At 45.9% G+C, this 21,345-nt stretch overlaps 1 protein-coding gene across 9 annotated transcripts in view; it reads right to left on the reverse strand.

Moving 5' to 3' along the window:
- Positions 1-21,345, reverse strand: part of robo1 (roundabout, axon guidance receptor, homolog 1 (Drosophila)) — a 238,715-nt gene that overhangs the window by 114,623 nt on the left and 102,747 nt on the right. For 8 of the 9 annotated variants that reach the window (XM_030397402.1, XM_030397410.1, XM_030397393.1 and 5 more), the window contains one exon: positions 2,680-3,006. In XM_030397402.1, coding sequence (XP_030253262.1) covers positions 2,680-3,006 — 327 coding nt within the window. Of the gene's footprint in view, positions 1-2,679; positions 3,007-19,702; positions 20,713-21,345 lie in introns of those variants that run through there. The other variant, XM_030397426.1, reaches the window with a different exon arrangement.

Consider the following 21,345-nt stretch of genomic DNA (forward strand, 5'->3'; position numbering starts at 1 on the left):
GGCAAAGGAAACTACTGTGACATTTCACAGAGTATACAGAGGGCTGCACACACACTGTATCGTGCCTATGTGTCCGTCAGTGATTGCTAAATGAGGATGAGCACCTTACCTATTACCCGTTTTAGTTTTAGCCCTTAAATGTTTGCCGAAAACTTCATTGTTATCTAAAGACGCACAGGTTACAGAGACATAATCACATTGTTTAAAATACGGTCTAGCAACAATGCAGGACAAATACCAATGCGGTCTTGCTCCTGGGTCTTTATCAACTGGCAGCCGTTGTGCGCAAAGGAAGTTCATTATTTGACGTCAACATCTCTGATACAAAGAAAACAATAACCTAATAGGACGAGAATCCTATCTTGAGCTTGTTTGAATACACAAGGCAAACAGGAATCATGGTAAATGCATTAGCCCCGGCTTTGGGTTAAGAGTCTGAGATAGGGAGATTGCGGGCTGCGCTGTACATGTGGTTAATGATAAACCAAACAAACTGGGTTAGCCCCCCTAGCCTGACAAAACAGGACCTGTTGAAACTTGGATTATGTTAACAATCGCTAGTGAGTAAGGGAAACTGTAAGAGCCCCGCTCTTGTAATAACATCTCCAAAAAGTTGTGTTTTTAGCTTTTAGAGTGAAAACGTTAGCGGGGGGAGCACTAGGCAAAGTCAACACAATTAAACCCCTGACTTCCTTCTTTGGCGTTTCATTGGAAATTAAAAAGGCTGGTCGTTCCCTCAGCTTACGCTCCGTCTACAGCGCTCAATGCATGACACTTAAGGCATGACAAGCATCTTTAATGACAACGCGGGATCGAAAATGCTCGATGAAAAAACTCTCATTTATGCCCTCATGAGTCACATTTATTGCTTGTAGTTTCTTCACACTGGATTTTAAAAAGAGCCTTGTAAAGAAGTTTCAGTGCGTCGGGGCCTTTTTCTTTTTCTACGGCCTCTTTTCTCCGGCAGGGTTCCATCCCGGTTGCTCCGACAACATAATTATATGTAGTTAAGCATGAGCTGCAGAGAGAGGGGAGTGAGAGACACCGGCTAAGTGAGAGAGAGAGAGAGAGAGAGAGAGAGAGAGAGAGAGAGGGCTGGAGTGCAGTGGCTTGTCATTATGGGTCTGTTTGAACCTTATACAGAATAAGCAGCCCAAAACTTGAGACCGAGCCAGTGGTACTCTGGCCCTCGCGAGTCCTGCCAGCTGTCTTGTTTTTATACTTGAAAAACCCACCTCTGAAATAAACACTGTATATCATCTGCTACTAGGGAAACATATTTTTAGCATTCTGACCTGTGGAAACTTAAAAAATTGTGCCAAACACCCGCGTTCCCTCGTATTCTACATGTTCATATTTCGTAAAATTACTTCGCCTCTGTAGCAGTTTGGATAATTGCATTTAAATTGTGCCGGGGTTGGCTAGCATTTGATATCAGAGGATATATGAGGACAACAAACCAACTGGACCGGCATTCTGCACTGTGTTACTGCAGCTCCACCTCTCTGATCATGTGAAGGGAGGCTTGTTTACGGAATGGCTCATGGAATACACCCAGAGTATGATCAAGAAGCCTGTTAACGTCTCTGATCTGATGCTTTTTACTTTACATTTAACTTAATTGACACTGACGATGGAAAATATTGAAAACACACTCCAGAGGTCCCACTAATACAGCTTAAATACACGCCAAGCGGTACTACTCTATCTGGCCCACACCTCATACCCAAGACCACCATTACCCTCAAAAAGCCAGGAGCTCATGCCCAGCCCCCCCCCCCCACACACACACACACTCTTCACATCCACTCACACACACACACATTCAAACACACACACAATTCTTTCTTTCCCCATCTTGATTAGATTACAGTGAGCGGCTTGGTGACAGCCTCTGGGCATGCTAGAAGAGCGGTTGATATCTGAGCCCTCCTCCTCAGCCTTCACTCTCAGCCAGTCAAGAGAGCAAAGAGATAATATGTCTGAAGAGCTGACCTCACCTACGAAAGCAGCCTTTAAATAATCATGGGAACAAATTTGTCAACACAGGTCGCCACTCGCAAAAAGACTAAACGGTTTAGAAAGAGGTCTTTCTCTTCCTACATTACATACCCACTGACTTAAATGCAAATGTATTCCTTGCTAATATGTCTCCGAGCATGCAGGTTGACTCTGAAGATGCTTACATCCACTTTACATCAAAGCCAGCCATTCGGTGCCTGACTGTTGCGGACAATAACGGGAATCTCTGAACCTTCGATGAAACGAGCAGGAAAGCTCTTCATTAAAAGATGACTAAACGAGATGCAATGACTGCATTCCTTTCGATATAAAAACCTCGTATCTATCTCTCTGACAAAAAAAACAGAAGCAGGGCCAAAACAGAAAGGGCTTTGTTCCCATTGTAGCTCCTGACCACCTACCAAGGGCCCTTTAGAGAAGCACTCACCCTGGAATGATCAGGCCACTTCTCCCCCAAGGCTCTGCAGGCCTACGGGGACCGCTGGGCCAAACACATCCTGCCCATCTCCTAAGAGATTATCCAACTCACTGAACACATTGATCACAGAAACAGTGGAGGAAACTGGAGCCTGCTATTCAGCTGCATCTTAACCCAAACTCTTCCATTCACACCCACACTAGAGGCGCAGAAGAAATAGGAAGACATGCTGCACTTACTGGCTACTTCCAGCGAGGCGTTGTGGCTCACTGCCTCTCCCAGGTAGTTGCGGGCAACACAGACGTAGGAACCTTCGTCCGGCTTGCTCCGTCGTCCGTGGACGATGCGTAGAAAGAAGAGGGAGCCGCTGGGAAGCAGCATGCGCTGCGAACGGGGATTGTCCCTGTCCGTTTCCACCCGCTCTCCATCCTTGTACCATTCCACTGTCGGGGTTGGCCGCCCCTCTGCTTTACAGTTGAGCGTGGCGGGCTCCCCTTTGGAGACAATCAGGTCAGATGGGTGCTCCACAATTCGGGGTGGGGTGTCCTCTTGGCGCAGACGGGATCCTGAGAAGAAATTACAAAAATGAAAGTTTACATTTGTATCTTTTGTTTTGTTTTGAGCTTATTCAACTCTGGACTAAAGTATTCATTTGAGTACACATGTTAGAATCATTTGGTGCAGTCATTAGCCCACTAAGGCCTGCGAGAGTCATTGTCTGGAGAATTCACAGGGAATGAGTGACCATTTTGAGGTGATTGTAGCTGCTTCATACTTATTTTTTGTTGCCTTGTATATTATTGCCTCTTTTGTGGAACCACTGCAAATGAGCCTTCCTCCTCCTCATCCACCCTCTACCCAGGCGCCGGCCTTCGCCTTAATCAAACAGCATTTCCAGGAGGTGAGAACCAGCCTGACAGAGAAATCTCCTGTTGAGTGCACAGGGCAACTCCAGATGATGCCTGGGCCTAATTGTCAGGACATTGTCATCGGAAGAACTTGCTTTACTGTACAGGGTAATTATGCTACTCAGTTCTTCAGAGTTCACCACATAAATGTTTAAGTTCCTGTTCTAAGTATGGATTGTGAGGTGAGGATGTCAAACTATCATGCCTTTTTCTGCTTTATGATCCGCTTCAGGAACACAATACTCAACTTGCGAGGATGAGCAATGTACTACACAATAAAGACTTGTGAATACTGATGCTCCATAAGGTTTGTGTCTTCACTCCTCCACAAGAAATACTGATATACGTCTCACATTTACATACAGACAATACAATCCGAAAGTTATAAACCAAGTTCTTGAAGGTACAGAAACAGGTAGCAGATGCAAGAAGTAAAGACCAAATAAACTGCCAATCTGTGAGCAAAGACGGCCTTTAATTACAGCAGCAGCTCCTTTAGTAAAGCTGAGCGCGGCTCCAGCTGCGTGACTCTGTCATTTCTCAGATCAAAGAGCCCGAAAGAAAAGGCTGTAACTGTAAACAATCATATGACACACCTTTAAGGTGAAAGGAAATGAAAAGATAAAAGATAAGATATAAATGCACTGCAGGGGCAAAGATTACATACGCACCCAACAGCAGTGCCCACAGCTGTGCCAAGGGGGTTACCACCCCGGTGCTATCTCAGGCCATTACCACTGCTCTCTCCGACCAGTCAGCTGTGGCTATCAACCTGCTTTACATGCAAATTGGCTTCCTCTTGTTAATTCCTGAAGGGTGGGACTCGGTCGTTGTAAATTTATTGTATGCCTACACACAATAGTTTGTGTAAGTGTGTGTGTGTGTGTGTGTGTCTGCGGAATGTGCGAGAGAAAGACAGAGTGTTTTTCTCTACTCGCCATATCTCCCAGCATAGGGCCTTTGGATCCCATTCAACACCAATTAAAGAGAGTCGGCTCTAATTGGAGGCACAGGCCTGCAATTAATTTGCCCAGCATCCCGTGAACTTGCCACACTGCCTCGTTTCTGTGCCCTCCGCCCATCCCCCCCCCCGTTCCCCTCGAAAATCTGGTGCTGAGGAGGCATCTTCTTGTGGTCGCTGTGTCTTTTTAGGTAAAGTCAGCATAACGAGTGACAGCTCTGTGGAAAGATTAATCACTTCAATGCAAATGTGTAGCGCGGTCAATTAAATATAATTAATCCAGCGCGCCAATGAAGGGCATCGTGATCATGGGTCTTTTTAAGTTTTAAAAACGTTTATGAGAAGACAGACTTCTTGACTTTTCCATCAAAGGGTTCACACATACGTCTCCTGCACCTATTGTTCCAACGTTAATCTTATGCAACACACAAGTCTCAAGTTTTTCCCTTGAGACTTGGTGCAGGCTCTTCTTAGGGAACACACAACCTTTGCTGCACATGTGTTTTCTACAGCTACTGGTCACAAACTGCAGTGAGTGTGTATGGTACAATGATAGTGGGATAAGTGACCTAATAGCCAATGAGATAGTCTTAAAGGGTAACTCCACCAATCGTTACATATGGAAGTGTGTTTACAGGTCTTGGGAGACACTGCTGCATATATGAATATAGTGGTAGAAAGCCTTTTGTGGCTCCAGAGGAAACGGCATGTAATCTGGTAAGTTTCCTCCAGTCATGTCACTAAGTGGCTATGTTTCAGTGTGGGTAATGCAGGCCCCAGGTTATAAAAGCAGTCTCGTAGCATTGCATGCCTATAACCATGCTGGACTCATTATGGACAGTTTAAAAACAAATGATGAAAATCAATACAGAGCAGAACCAGCCTCTTTTATTCCACACATTCCTCTTCCTTTTGAAAACATGGTGCCTACATTAACCACAATGCAACTTAGCAACTGAGTGATGTCACTGGGGGCAATTTCTAAGATTACACGCAGCTTCCTCTGGAGCCACAAAAGGTTTTCTACTACTTTGTTTCACATAGTACTCACCAAGAATGTTTTTCAGTGAGAATGAAATGCAAGATTTACTATTCTCACCAAATCTGTGACTCTTATTGTGATTGCAATATCTATCAAAATAACTGCAACACGCTATTGCCTCTTGTTCAGCTCCACAATGGTGGAATATGACAGATGCAATGCAATGGAAAATTGGCCAGTAAACTAAAAAACACTGCACTCGGGGCAATAAGACAAAAGACAATAATTTGCTGGTTAATTATTTGGGAACAGCGCGACAGAAAAGTCTCTCACAGAAATCCCTGTAATTCTAAAACTGTTTTGTTCCTTTCTGTGTCACTCTACTGATATTCTGTGGGTGAGAAGCGATATCTGCAGAGATTAAAGCATTTCTGAGACAGACGGTACCAGATGGAGAATTAAATAGAGCTGCATAAAAAGCCTTTAGCAAGAATGAATTAGTCTGAGTAAAGTTTACATAAAAATACGTATCTGTGCGTCTTGGCTACTGGAGCCTTCTAAACCGACTAATTAACCTCCATTTGCAGCCTGCTCCCATCACAAGCTTTTGAACCTGCGGACCATATGCTAACAAGGACCAGCCCTTCAGTCAGGCTGAGCTAACACACCTTGCTATGCTAGTAGTGTACACAAGCCCATTACCAGCACCTGCACCACTGCTACCACAGCTACCACCGCCCTTCACCAGACAAGGCAGGCTAATATGTTTTATTAAACAGGACTTTGAAGAGCTCCGCCGCTATCTGCCCAGCCTGTTCCCTTCCTGATTTAGATAGCTCCTCTCTAATTTGGAATGGTCTGAAGTTTTGGGGTTTTATGGGGGAGCCATTAACTATTTAGATGCAGCCCACTGTGCAGAGAGCTGAGCAGCCGGCAGTGCTGTGTTTGATCAGCGGCTGTTTACTGTAGATGATTACGCTGGATCTGCATGGTAAAGTAGCAGAGTGAGAATACAATATAGAGGTACAGTATCCTGTTACAGGGGAAGCTGGTGAATAAATATTTGGCAGTTCATACTGAGCACTAATAAGCGCGATTCCTGCAAGGGTGTGTGTTTGGAGCTGCGAGTGGATGAGAGCATGTATCATTTACACAATGCTGTTATGCATTCCTTGTTCCTTATTGAATTCACCATGACTTGTGCACACGTGTGTGTGTGTGTGTGTGTCGCTGCTCTGATCCCCACAGACACAGTGAGTGACCCTGGTTACTTCAGCTCCATTACCCCTCACCAGGGGAGAAAGACACAAGCAGCGTAAAGGATTATTCTGTCATGGCACAAACACTCCCTGCTTCCCCCTCTACAGGTGCATGCCATTAGGAGATGGCCAACAATCTAACCTCACTCCGTCCCTACAGCACGCACTGAGGACCGAATCTGAGACAGAAGCAAGAGCGGAGTGCGCACTTCACTCCTGAACCGAGCAGTTCGGCGTCTCTCTCTCTTGCTCCGGTTTGAGTCGTCCAGCCCTCCCTCCCTTTATTTCAAAGCGCTGCCCTTCCTTCTCCTCTGCTGCTTTCAACCGCCCTCTCTCCTATTTTCTATCCCCCGCTTCCCCCCTTCTTTGCTTCCAGACAGAAAATGTGAGATGAGCTAATGCAATACACAGCCTCACCAAAGGGAAGCTGGGACTTCTACTGCAGGGATCTGATCGATTGGAGCCTCAGGCAAGATTCTCCTTCTCCCTTAACTCTCTCACTTGCTGGAGCTCTCTGTGTTTCTTTCTTTTCATTTAGTTGCACACACGCACACACACACATGCACGCACGCACGCACACACACACACACAACGTTAAACTCTGCTTCAGGGAGCCTTTGCTTGCTGTGGAGGTAATTAAAAAAACCTACAATTCTCTGTGACTTTTCTCTCGCTGCTAAAAGCAATCTCAGTAATGAACAACAAAACCATGAGGGCCCAATAGCAACAACAAGCAACGCCTCAGACCCATCCATACAGCCACCACAAGGGTCCAGACCCAGACACTGACCCGCACAGTGTCTGTATGCATCCTAGGAATCATAAAGACCTCCGGGGTATTTGCCCACTCTGGTATCCAGGCTCCCTCCATCCTCCAATCATTAACAGACTTGGCAGCGTCACGAGATTTGTGATGGTTCTCAAGAATCCAAGGTCATTCAGCTGTCCATAAGATCACCAGGCATACATTGGATATTAACATTTTGGCTACCAGCTTCATATTGATTCATCTGTGTCTCGGGGGCAAAACTAGATTTTCACCTTGCAACATGAGTAGATGTATTGTGAATCCATATTCGACGAGATAAGCCGGCTTCCTTAATCTGATAAAAAAAAAATTATATGCATGAGATACAGGCGGCTGCCTATCATGCAAATATATTGGAACATAATTTGACCTACTGAGCAGGGCACTCATACTTCCCCCAGACTAAACTGGGGCAAACTATCAACCAGGGCTGTGGAAGTCAGTCGGATTTGGGGAGAGTAGAAACTTTGTCATCACTGGACAACATTCATGGCGATTGTATAAATTGAAATAGCGAGGGTGATTTATATCAAAGAGTTATTAGATATAGATGTTATTACTAGCATTTAGTAGCATCTGATGGTAATGTTTGCAGACTGCAACCAACTGAACACCCCTCATCTCACCCTCCCCTTCTACGTTTAGTGGCTACTAAACGGGTAAAAAATGTGCAAGGCCCTCCCTTGAGCCACTGTCAATACCTGTAAATCCTACACACTGGACCTTTAACTTATGGTTTTAATAATGCAGATTTTTATGGGGTCGTACAGCCCCCTCGGCAGCCTCACTTCCCAATACTATTGACAAGAGCTGAACAATTAATTATGTCTAATTACATAATAACTCCCAGAGTTACTAATGGAAGAATTTCACTGAGATCGTTTCCTGTAAATGGCCAAGACAATGCAATAACATCTTATTTGTGGTGCTGCAAAGCTGGTAGAATGCAATCGATCCAACTGCTCTGACTGAAAGCATAGATGATGACCCTGGACCGGAAAACCCTAGACGCTGAGCAGCCTCGGGACAAGAAAAAGCTTGACAGGGTCAGCTCTATCAGAGGCCAGGTCATTCCTTAAACTCAGCATGGTTGCCCTTTACAATTAAGAGCTCATGTACCCCCACAGGCAACATCGGGTTTACGACAGTTTCATTACTAATCACTCTCTGCATACAGCTGGAAAGAAGCAGAAAGGCAGGCCAAAAAACAGGCAAAAACAATCACCTAGCTGAAGTAATAAGTTCAGGTCCAGTGCGTTCCCTCAAAGATAAATAAATGTGCCGCTGTCTCTCATGGCTCTTTTCCATGGCTCATATCTTGGCAAAGTTTGAGAAGCAGGAAAGGAGCCAGGCACCTGCCCTTTACCCCAGAGAACTCACAGGGGAGAGGGGCAGCGAGGCCATTTAGATGTTGTCTCTTTTGTCCCCTGATGTAGGGAGAGAGGATAGTGTGTCCACTTCCCTGAATGATAAAAAACACCTCCACAATGCTTGGTCATTCAGTTCAAATCTTGCCATAAAACAAACGCCGCCGGCCTGGGTTGCACTGCACGTGACTCTTTGAACAATAGCGTGGTAAAGTTTAATTTCCCCCATAAAGATGCTCAAGGTCGCGGGATCTCATAAAGACAGATGCTATAATTGAGAGGTGTCGCAGGAGCCCGGGCCATATCATCACGGCCCGTATCAGATGTCCAGCTGAGCAAAGGAAGAGATATGGAATATGGGTCTGTGATAAGGAAGAGCAAGCACAGTAGGGCACTCCCTATCTACAGTGCCATTAATCTGTGATTAGGGGACTTAAGAGGGATTTATGGCAGAGATAAGAGCAGAGGGCGTGTCCCTCGTGGGTAGCCAGGCGGAGACTGGAGACACGCCCGCTCGGGACTGTGCCGGGCCAATAAATGACTGAAAGCCAAAGAAAAGGCACCCTTTTCTGTTGAATTAGAGAAGATAACGGAGAGAGGGGGCAGAGATAAGGCGGGGAAGCAGAAGGGAGAGACGGAAGCGCAGAGAAAAGGCAAGGTAGCGTTCTCCTGCTGATCAGATGACACTAACAGGAAAGCGAAACTGAATCTCGTACCGCTTCCACATCAGGATCCCACCCTGGAATGCGGCGCATGAATGACTTTGCCAGTTGCATCAGATCAGACCTGTTTTTAATGTTACACAAGGCTATCGCTTACAGTCCTAAGAGGCAGGATTAGAGCCCTGCGTGTGAGTGTGTGCGGGGACCCAGAGGTGGGGAGTCGGAGTAGGGGGGATGATGGATATCTTTATGGCCTCTTTCTTTCCTCATCTCTTTGTCTCCGCTTACCAAACAGAGCGGGGTACGGTTACCTCGCTGATACTACAGCAGCACTTGAGAACGGATATCGACTTCCAAAAAAATAGTACCACCGTCCAATTTGGCGCTTTATTTCTTTAAATCAAAGCAAATCCGAAACACGCCATCTGAGAGTAAGCGCACAACACTGCAACCCAACACGACGCTGTTTGATTGTTTATCTGTATTTGCTGTTATAGAAACTAAGTCCACACGCTCACAGACGATTACAACGCCGCTATTGATATTTGAGCGGTATATGGCTTCTGCTGACTGCAATGCAAACATGACACAAAGCTCCTTTGTTATAGTTAGAGCCAAGACACTGAGCAAGGTTAAGGAAGTAATCATTGAGAGAAAAAAAAAAATCATCAGACTGTGGCAACTCTTATTCAATCAGAATTCATTCAGTTCTGAACAATAGAAATCACAAGACCTGCTCCAGTTTACAACAGTTTTTACACAGAGACTAATAAACTATTCAGATCCATCAGCGTTACGTTACCACTGTTGTTGCCTTTGATCCTCCTGATACTCATTTGTCATAAACAATAAAGGAGCGTCAAATCTGCTGACGACGCCATAAACAAGCAGCACTCCCTGCTTTGCTCAGGGCCACAGGTTAACAACAGCGGCTCCAGGGCTCTGATATAATCACAGTTGCTCATCAGGATGCGATCCAACAAAGGCTCTCCTCGGCCCGGAGCGCCAGGCCCGGCTCGTGGCTCTGTCAGCTGGGGAACACATCCCCGGCTCTCCCTGAGACAGCCCCAGCGGAGCATTCCTTCGGGAGGCTGGGGACCATCCTGCTCTGGGGGCCCCCCATCTGGAGCTATGACAATAGGAGCAGTATCTCCACTTCTGCTCCAGGCTTTTCCCAATTGGGCCTGACACATTTGGAAAACACCAGGCGTGATCGCAAGTCTGATAAAGGAGTGCTGATACTTGTGAAACACCCATTAAATCAACTGACGAGGACAAGGAAATCTTTGTGTCATTTGTCTTTAAAAACTCTTTTTTCCCCTCATGGATGAAAGTTCAAGATGAATGGCTTTCCTCTCACAATTTAAATATCCATAGTACATAAGTACTATAGTACATAGTCACATAAATTCTCAGCAACATATAAACAGGGAGCAACTGTGAAAAGACATGACAAGGGAAACATATACTATACAATAATGAATTTTCAACAGAACCCAGGGGACACAATTGTGGATGAGTTGTAGCTCCTCCTGATGCCAAGCTGCTCCAGCGAGCGTCATTAGACACAAATAAAAGCTGTCAAACTCTGCAGAAGGCCATGAGGGCAGAATTCATTCCTGCAGGATAAACACAGTTCCTATGCTTTATTATATCCATTCCCTGAGACAAGGAGGAAATCTGTAGTGGAAAAGACTGGAGCGCTTGTTAGGAAGCTGCCTGTCAAATTGGCTCTGGAGACCACGCAGGCAGATGGGCTGAACAGAGCAGGCTGGACGCGAGCAAAGATTCGGGCCTGTCTTCATGTGTGCATGTCAGTCTGTCTGGTACCTATCTATCAATCTATTCACAGTGTGCGTGTCTGTGTGTGACTTTGAGCAGACTCGCAGGCTCCCTCAGGTTGACCCTGCTTATTCACAGGGATGACCTAGAAGAAGAAAAACACGGCCTGAAAGAACTCTTATGCCGGTGTCGAGGATGTCTCCTTCAGCGTAGCAGAGATCCCGGGGAAAGAGCGGTAATTAGCATATGCCAGGCTCAGACCCTCTATTAAGAAGCATCCGTATGCAGCACAGTTAAGGTTTACAGCATGGGGGGGATTGTGGAAAACAGAAGCACAGGGGAGCGTGAGTGGGCAATTACTTCTTGTTTTTGTTTTCCAGCATTGCCTGTTTTTAATGAGGTTTGACCATCGCATTCTCAGTGATACATCAAAGCAGCCTGCAACAGCAGGATAGGAGAAGCAAGGGTAATTGAATATGCTGGTACATTTATTTCCCAACAGGGGACAGCGGGTGTTTCACTGCTGACTTCTTCCTCCATGAGCTGCTAGACTTGAAATCCTCAAGAGATTAATAAATTAGATTTCAGCAATACGACTTGTGTAGTAGTTTGAAAAACAAACAGCTAAACATGCCTTTAACACGGGAAGGGAAGGTTAGACTCTGACGCATATTATATGATGCAACGACCGCAGAGGATTAAAAAACACCACTGTGGGGTTAATGTACGCAAAGTGCTTAATTTAATTCAAAATCTGCTGTCTGCTCAGTTTTTCCTCCATAACAATATGGTGCGGGGGTCTGCTCTTCCCAAGGTCACTCTGCACTGGCTGCAGTTTCCCTTCCTGTGAGCGACCCATGAGGGGAGTGGGATAGGTGGCAGGGAGTTGGAAAGGCAGGGGAGGGGCTGAAGAAGGACCAGCAGCACACTCAGCTGGCACAGTCCAGCCACGGGGAGTATGGCATTTGGGCCTGCTGCCAAGAAAAAGAACAGCTCTGAAGAGATGCCAAAGTGAATCGAGGCAGGCACGGCCAAAAAGCACCTAATGCTTTTTAAATGTTATTTAGTTGATGGCAGCGGCTGATACGGGCCCACTGTTGGACCGGTGTTATATTACAGTCCCTGAGAGCAGAGCCGATGACCTTATGTAGGCTATTCTAAATGTTCGGCCAAACACATTCTAAAGCAAATCTCAGACAGCTGGGTGTTGAAAGGGAATTTCAGTTACAGCATTCAGACGAGGGTACAGCGGTAATGTCTGAGTGCAGAAACTTGGCACATTTCCCACCGGGTACCCTTTAGGTTAAAAGGGTAAGCACGGAGCACATAGCATCGGACTGTCAATGTGTGAAAGCTTGTGCATGTGCGTGCACATATGTGACGGCGGTTCATACGCTGTGCCTGTGGATGCAAGGTATTATTAAAGTGAAACGTGGCTCCCAGAGGCATAGCGTAGAATAAGACTCAGTGGAGCCAGTTTCTCATGTGGCAAGATCCCAGAGACACCAGCACGGGCCTGCTGAGTGGGGCATGGCCCGGGTCCAGCTAAATGGAACACAAATTGCCCCAAACTGTTCAAACCTGGCCTGGAAAAAACGAGAGCGGGATGTAAGGCATGCCATGTGATGCACAGTAAATATTTGGTCAAAATTAATGAAGGGGCGAGGGCTGCCAGCAAGCCTTTTTCTAGACGTCCACAGAGGGGAGATTGTGCCCAGTCTGGCATTAAAATTAAATTTCCTTCTGCAGACAACTGCTCACTGGCCTGTCGGCTTTCCAGCACCCACTTACCAAGTCCTCCCCCCCTTAAACACACACCAACTGTCCAGGTACACGGTGTATCTAACAAATTGTGTTTTCTTTCCGTGTCGTAACTGAAAATGACTTGATCACCGGTGTATCCCCGGTCCTTAATTCCCATCTGTCAGTTTTATACACCTGACACTGGAACTACTGTCAGACATCTGAATAAAAAGAAAACCTGTCTTCCTTCAGAGTCGGCGGCGGGGGAGGGGTGAGGAGGGAGGAGGGGGAAATCAGATATGTGCAAGACAGCTGTGATGACAAATGCAAGAGACGAAATATCCCTATCACCAACAGCATTTCAGACTGTTTTGTGAGCGGAAATAACCAGCCTGAGGACACGTCTTCTACTTTCCACTGACACTGCATTACGTCGATTTTCCCTCAAAGCCCCTTTATAAAAGTGATCAGCAGTCAGGCAGCGGATGCTTCATATGGTTTGAAATCCATAATTTATGCTTTTTTGTATCTATCATGAAGGGTGCACTCTCCCTGTCTGAACTACAAAGAGACGAGTAAGAGCAGAAGTGCAAATATAAAGGCCATGTGAGAAAGGAGGCATAAGCTCAGCTCAATCAAAGTCAAAGGGTAAAAAAAACCAAAAAAACGCTTTGAATAATTTGGACCAGGAAAAGAAAACCAAATATGTGTGTGCTCTTCATTTTCATTAAAGCATTAAGCAGAGGTGGAGGAGGAAGTGAATAGCATGCTCTGAATGGGAACATTATGAGTGAAGGATAAACACCGGCTGTCATCACTGAATGTCAGAAAAGAATCACAGCAGTCAAGTGTTACAGCATTAATCACAGAGCACCTTCAAACATTCTGCTACAAAGTCTCCCGAGCCAAAAAAGGTGAGATTACCGAAACCAAGTGCATGTAGGGAAATGGAGGTGAGGCCGTAAACCTACGGAGCTTCCCGATTAAGACTTGGTGACAGACGTGCGGCCAAATGCGGAAAGCAATCTTGTGCCTTGAGCCTGAAGAACCTGTCTCTCACATGGTGACTGTGATTGTTATTCAATTAGAGCTCCCATTGAATAGGGAGGGAGAGAGGGTGACGACTGTACAGTGGGAGGGTGAACGAAACGGTGAAAGAGAGGAGTGATAAACAGCTCCGCGAGTCCTTTGAAATTGAAAAGTATAGTTTAAAAGCTTCTTGAAAAGGTGGAAAACAAGAGGTGTTCACTTTAAGTCAAAAGCAGTGTTCCAGCTCAGAGGGAGAGAGAGAAAGTGGCACTACACACTTTATCAGCAGCGGAGAAAATAAAAGTGCTCGGGATTATTGTGCTCATTTCAATGGTGACATCAGGTTTAAGAAAAAAATGGCACCAATTTGCAGAAAGTGGGTAAGCCTGATAATAGATCTGGATTAGAGTTAATCTCCCAACTCAGAGCGACTGTGTATTTACACGCTGGAAATTCACCCAGTTATTTGAATCCTCCTCACCATGGTTACAGCTGAATGGTGGGAGCGGCTGCGAAAGCAGTCCTATAATAGTGGATTTCAAGGTCACCTTCTCATTAATTATGTTTTCCAGCACTTCCTCTTAAATAGAACGCACCCCTCCTACTTTTATCACTGTCTTTGTGTGACAGAATTAGCCCTCAGGAGAACATAAAGTTGCTGATGCAGCTCGGGATGAGAGTGGCTGCTGAACACAAATCTCCCAATGCATCAATTTCAAAACAGTTCTCGAGATCTAAAATAAACAGGAACTTGTGTTTGATTGGGAGGGAGAAGCTTGTCAACGGAGGGAATCTTAACTCGGCAGTATAGCTGAGAGGGGGAGGAACTGGAGACATTAATCAACTAATTAGCAGTTTCTCTTTTAACTGCTAATTTAATCTATTCCTCTCAGCCTCCTTTAATGGTATTTTCCCCTGTCAGTTATAACGAAAGAGCGGTTTAGCATTTCAAAAGTGTATCCAGGCCTTGCAATGTGAGGGTAATAGAATGGTCGCAGGAGGCTGGGAGGAGGCCTGAGCTCAGGGAGTGAGGAAGAAAAGAAGGATACTGGGGAAAGGCTGTCCTCAATGCCACCTCTCAGTCTCCCCAGTGGAGAAAATGAAAGGGAGGGAGGTCCGAGGCCTTTTTAAAATGCACAAGGCAGAGCGCCCCACGGTAGCACGGCTTCTCCACCACCATAGCGGGCTCGGGGCAAGCCTTCTGGGAGTTCCTGAGTATGCAGAATTTAGACGCTGCGCGTTGGCCGTTCCCCACCAAAACCGAACCCTCAATGCCACACTGACGCCTTTGTACCGGGATCATTTGTTTACTCAGCACTTTTTAAAATCAACCTCACCTCTCCCCAGATGTCCACCTTTAAAAGAAGACCAAAAAAAAAAAAACACAACACCGGCGTCCTTGCTTCACAGTTTTCCTACCACTATCCCACTAATCAGCACATTCTGTGCCATGAGGGACCAGAAGGAATACGCTATGTGAGCACGGAGAGCCAGATCAAGAGAATTCCCAGAGCTGGTGTATCATGGTATGTTTGACTCCTTCGTCCTCCCTCCATCCCCCCCTCTTCCACACCCCAGGGTTGCCTTTGTGTAGCCGCACTCCCACCCCCAATACCACTCTCCACTCCTCACACACCCTCCGTCCCTCGCGAACCATTCTCTTCCCCCTCCTCCATGCCTTTCAATCGCCCCGTTAAGGCGACACAATGCGGACTCCCCGTCCCCACAGGCTTTTTTCTGCATGTCGGCCTGCTTTATTTAAGAAAAGGCTTCGGTGCTGACCAGCCACAAAAAAGGCAAGTCTTAAAAAAAAATAAAAATTGGGCCAAAACAAAAAAAAAAAGCGCGGGGGATGGGTAAGAGGATGAAGAGATTCCTTAAGCCCCCTTTCGCCACCCCACACACACACAAACACACTCCCCACCTCTCCGTCTTCCCCTTCACATGTATATTAGTGGAGTCATGGGGAAACTAATCCACGGCGACGCCAGATCAAGTAAACACGCATTCAGAGTGTCGAATCGAATCTGGATGAGCGTTATGTAATTTGCTCGCTCATCGCTGCGCCCTGCAATACACACTTTTTTGTTGCATTTTTCATAACGCGAAGCAAAGCTGCGGGAATTCTACGCGCACCGCGGGACACGAACTAGACAACACCTTTCAACCTATAAGGACACCCCATTTATAAACTTGAGCACAGGCTGGCAATGGGGAATGTTTGTCCTCGACGTCAACTGTCAGAGCAAGATGCATTCACTACACCGACTGACCCAGGAGTGCAATATCCTCGACACGCCTGCTGCTTTCTAGTATCAGCCAGCTCCAGACTAAAAAGCTTATACGGAGCTACGTTCCGCAGTATTCTTAGTGTAGATGGCTTAACTCTGTCTGACTATATGTTTTCCAGCGCTTATGCTGACGGACAAGTTGACAGACAATGTGTCACCCGCTAAATAAGTCATCACAACATTATCAGCAAGCGATGAGCGTAAGTCTCCTGGCTGTCTAAACGGAGGCGTGGTGAGACAGTTAACTCCTGAGGAATTTGAAACACCGCAAGGGGTGACGCGGAGGGCATCGGGATGTATCCTCAGTTTTATGAAAATTGTCTAAATCCTCTGATTCTCCGCTCAGACACGCATATCAGTCAAGCTGCAGCCCCGGCGAATTACAAACTATCGACGTCAGATGGATTTCTTAATTAATCCAATTAAGTAGCGCTCTTAGGTCATTAAAGGAAGAGCAGTCAGGGCAAAGCAGATCATTAGGAGTCCCCGCCTAATTACCTGCCCTCAAACAAACTGCTCTGAAATGTTTATACAGTCCGTCATTAATGACTTAGTTAGAGTTCTCGTGAAGAGGAAGAGGACACGGGCTGCCCTCCCACATTCCTCCATGTGGTTTCACTAAGCCAAAGTCTGCCTAATCCTGGATCTTAGGGTGTAAAACCCTGCTTGATTTGGATTAGGATCAGATTAATGTGTATTAGTGGAAGTTATAGAGATATGGCTTTATGGGTGCCGTCACCTCGAACAGGTGCAAGATTTTCCAGGCAGAGAGGCGACACGGCGCACCTGACCCTCTTACGTGACGTGACTCTCAAGACGCCGGAGGGGTGGGCTCTGGAAAACAACACCACTTTTGGAATATAACCTGACTATTCCACAGAACCGGGTGACTGCGCGAGACGGTAAGAGGCCGGCTCTAATGAGTATGTTTTCAGGCCTCGTGAAAAGGTACAAAGACAGGAGACAGAGATGGGTCTCACCTGTGGTCTGCGGTCATTAATTGGCCCTGCAGCCTGCTGTGTGCTGTCATATCGCCGTGATGTAGGAGGTGGAGGGGCTCTGCAATTTATCAGCACTTACGAGTCAATTTGTCAAGACCTCAATGGCTCGGTGCTGCAGGGGCTGGGGCTGATTACTGGGCCAGCGCTCCCACACCCCACGGTTTTTATCAGCACCAGATACTCGCACTCGCTGCGCTTGGATACAATCACCCAAAAAACAGAGTTCGCAACACACGGATGCGCACTCGACGATAATTGCCATGAAATGAGATCACGCCTGTCGCCATATATCGCTTCCTATCTGGTCGAAGTAATCCGGAGAGCGTGAGCGGCGTGGCCTCCTCTTGCCCTCATCTGAATGCAACCTCTGAGGTGGGTATAAGGTCTGATGAGCACTTGGAGGACAGATAACAGCCATTTAGTGTGCAGCAGGAGGACAGATCGCCTGATAACAGGGTGAGACATGATAGATGGAGGTATCAATTTACAACCTTCAGACGGGGCAAGGCAGCAATAAGCAAGTCACCATGTGTTTGACTGGGGGCAAAGGTCGCCTCATCCCTCTCCCTCTTTTTCACACATACGATCAACAACACAAATACTCTCTCACAGCCAGGCCAGCAATGTGAGGATTCTCTTGATACGAGCCACGGAGAGATGTTACTAACCATCATCAAGAGTTTACTTAAGAGATCTGATACCTCGCCTACTCCCCAATGAAGTTGTTAACCCACCAATTAGCAGCAAATATGAAATCTTTTCCTGGCAAGTGGCGTGTAATCCAATTTTCCTGACACCAGCGTCTAATCCAAGACCAACCCTTTGAGTATCTGCTGTCCAGTCCATCTCTATTAGCGGGCCTGTATCCCACGCCTCTCCCCAGAAAACATCCCCAGACATCCACACAGCTAGGCGTAATTGGAAACCCTGGTGTCTGACGGTCTTTCACACAGGCCGGGACCATTAGCAGCTCAGCTCAGCCCGGGCTCAGGTTCTGGGGGCCGAGGGTCTGAGCAGATGAAGCCACCACCTAGCTATAAAACGCTCACCTCTGACCCCACTTCCTGTTTAGGTGCTACAGCGTTTCCTCAAACGACTGCGGTGTCACAGGCTTTCAAGCATCGCCGGCCACCACATCCCTGCCTCCGTGCAGAAAACAAAGACCCGATTCAGGAAGCCAATCGGGAAGCCAACTGAAATTTGAATGTGGATGATGGAATTCTGTAGAGAGACAGCGACTCAAGAGCTGGACGGCCGACGGACAGAGAATAAAGACCTTTCAGTTTGAGCGTGATTGAGATCCTGGACATTCGTACTCATGCACACAGACTTCACGTTTCGGGACATGTGGTAACAAATCGAGAGTTTAGACAGGAAAACCCTGAATAGCTTTTCAGACTTCAACTCGAAAACGACAACACTGAGAGCTTGCAGGTCCCTGTTTTTATCCTGGTCCTTTAGCTTTGTTTGGGGTGTCATAAAGATACATTAAATAGCGTATAAACCCTTGTCTGAAACAGTTCTATTTTGTTCCTTTTACAGGTTTCGTACAAGTCTTTGTGTAAAACGCTCCACTAGCTCCCATTCAGGGTGCTCTTTCCCTCATGTCCTATAATGGGGTCCCAGGCATTTGCTTCCTCATAACTCAGAAGCAACTGACCTGGAAAACCCCAGCTATAATGGTCCAGGAGTTCTATAGAGACATCCATGTGATGGGTGAGGAGGAATAATGTGTAAGATAAAAAAAAAAAAGAAGAGGAACAATGCGAGCAACCACCAGCAGACAAAGACAACTGAAAAACCAGGCTGCTGTAGCTCCACACAAGCCGAATTGAAACAGTCACTGAAGAAAAGACGTCGCGAGGGAAGTCTCTGCATTTTAAGAACATAATACAAAATGTTGCGCTCAGCAAAAACAGTCACCCGTGAGCAGAGGGGCGACACACATGAAAACATGTTCTCCATAGGGGCTCTGCTGTCTGCGTGAAGGATGATAGCTGCTCTCCCCACACACACATCCCCACATGGCTTCAGCACTTCATGTGTGACTTTATGTGCGCTCAGCTCTTTAAAGTTAGGGTTCACCCTTTTACCAAGAGCGGTTCTGGTCACAAGGGGAGGAAAATGTCAGTTGTGGATCTGAAAGTTGTCTTCGAAAGCTAAAAAAAAAAAAAAAAATGCACCAGAGATGAGCCTCGAACAAACATCAGACCGAGGCCTCGAACTACCTCAAAAATCCCTGATTTAAAACAAGAAAAAGTTTGTGTCTTGTGCGCCCTGCAGCAAGGAAGGCATATCATTTATTAAAAGCCAACATTTTAGTAATTCAAATGAATGATTTTCAATGAAGCTGTTGAGTTCTTCATGTGCTGTAAGGCCTGCAGCAAATTCAACTTGTCGAAACCCCAAACTAAAAATCCACACTGAGAAAAAAAAAAGATGACTTCTGAATAATGGTGACTCTCTTACCTGAGCACACATGGAGAATTCCTAACAGAAATACAAATCCAATAGAAGTTGGAGACATAATTCAACGCCTCTCTTATGAGAAATGTTCTTGAGTAATCCAAATTATTCAGAAAGCAGCTCAGGCATCCGCTCCTTCATGTCAAAACTGCCAAAAGAAACCTTTAAAATCCAGAGTTTGAAAAAAAATTTAACACCCAGATTTTCTTTTTGAAGGTTTTGTGAGTCACCAAAAAAAAAAAAAAAAAAAGAAGAAGAGAGCCAAATATCAGAAGAGTCCAGGAGCAGTTTATCAAGAGCTTGTTTTGGCTTCTTATTGGAGGATGATGAAGGAGAAGAAGAAGAAGAAGGCTCCAACAGATGAGAGGGGAAAAAAACACACAAACAAACAAAAAGAAACAGCTCCACGCAGCACGAAATCTCAACACATGCTCTGTTCCAGTAGTTGAGCCGGACTGAATGATGGCATGTGTGGAAAGGGAAGAAGTGGAAGAGCTCTATCCTTTCTTTGAATTCATCCCGCTGCAGCCGTGCGCTCGGACCGCTCAGCCGATCTCATTCAAATCATTTAGTTCCTTTGTGCCAAAAAAAAAAGAAAAAGAAAAAAAAGAGGACAAAATATTAAATCCACTGAGACTGAAAGTTGAGCGAAAAGTGAGTTAAAATAATGGCGAGCGGTCTGTGCAGTCCGCGCTGTGAGAGGCTCTGTCCCCGCACTCACATTATCTCAGTCCCCGATTCTTGAATCTGTCACTTGAGATCGGAAACTTTGCGAGTTAGTCCTGTCCTCCCTCATCAAGCGGATCTCTCGGACAGCAGATCAGTGCAACTTTTCCATCACTTTTTTTTTCTCGCTCTCTCTCTCTCTCTCTCTCTCTCTCTCTCTCTCTCCCCCCCCTACTCCGAGTTTCTCCTCTTTTGCCTGCAGGATCCTGGTGCGCGTCGCAAGACCCCCCGAAAAACACAGCTCAGACGCGAGGAGGGACACGCGGATTCATATTCACAGCATTTCATTCAAGGAAAAAAAAAAAAAAAAAAAAAAAGCGGAGTTCCTAGTCAATTTGGTATGCGCCTTTCTAACCCCCTCCACAGACCCGACAATGTTTCCCAGAGAAGAAATTTAACCTCTTCCCGCCTGGATCCCAGTGAGCAGCGCAGCCGCACGGCGCACACTGGCAGCCCGCTGTGTTTTCTTTAAGTTCCGTCCAACAATAAGAGGAAGCTTATAAAACTATCAGGACATGTTGTTTTTTTTTTATTTCATTTTATTTTATTTTATTCTCTCTGCGGTTCATGACTTAAAAACAAATCATCAGCCCGTTCAGATGATAGCCCAGAAGGGACTTGACAGTGTGGTTTTGGATCTGAACGGTTATTATATAATGGCTCTAAAATACTTGAAGCTTTGTGTTTTGTCTCCTGTGGTTTTTCCACAGACTATTAATAATTCAATATTCAGAACTAGATCAGCTATAACATGATGTTTTTTTTATTTTATTTTAGTATTACATCCATCTGAAAGGTATCACAGGATAGAAACATTTAAACTGCACAAACATGTTTATGTTATATAATAACGTGTCACTGAACTGCAGTTAAGGCTCATCAGTGCGCTGTGAGTTCACGGTGTTGATTCAAATCTGCTG

This window comes from Sparus aurata, chromosome 2, assembly GCF_900880675.1.
Source record: "Sparus aurata chromosome 2, fSpaAur1.1, whole genome shotgun sequence".
Classification (NCBI taxonomy): Eukaryota; Metazoa; Chordata; class Actinopteri; order Spariformes; family Sparidae; genus Sparus; species Sparus aurata.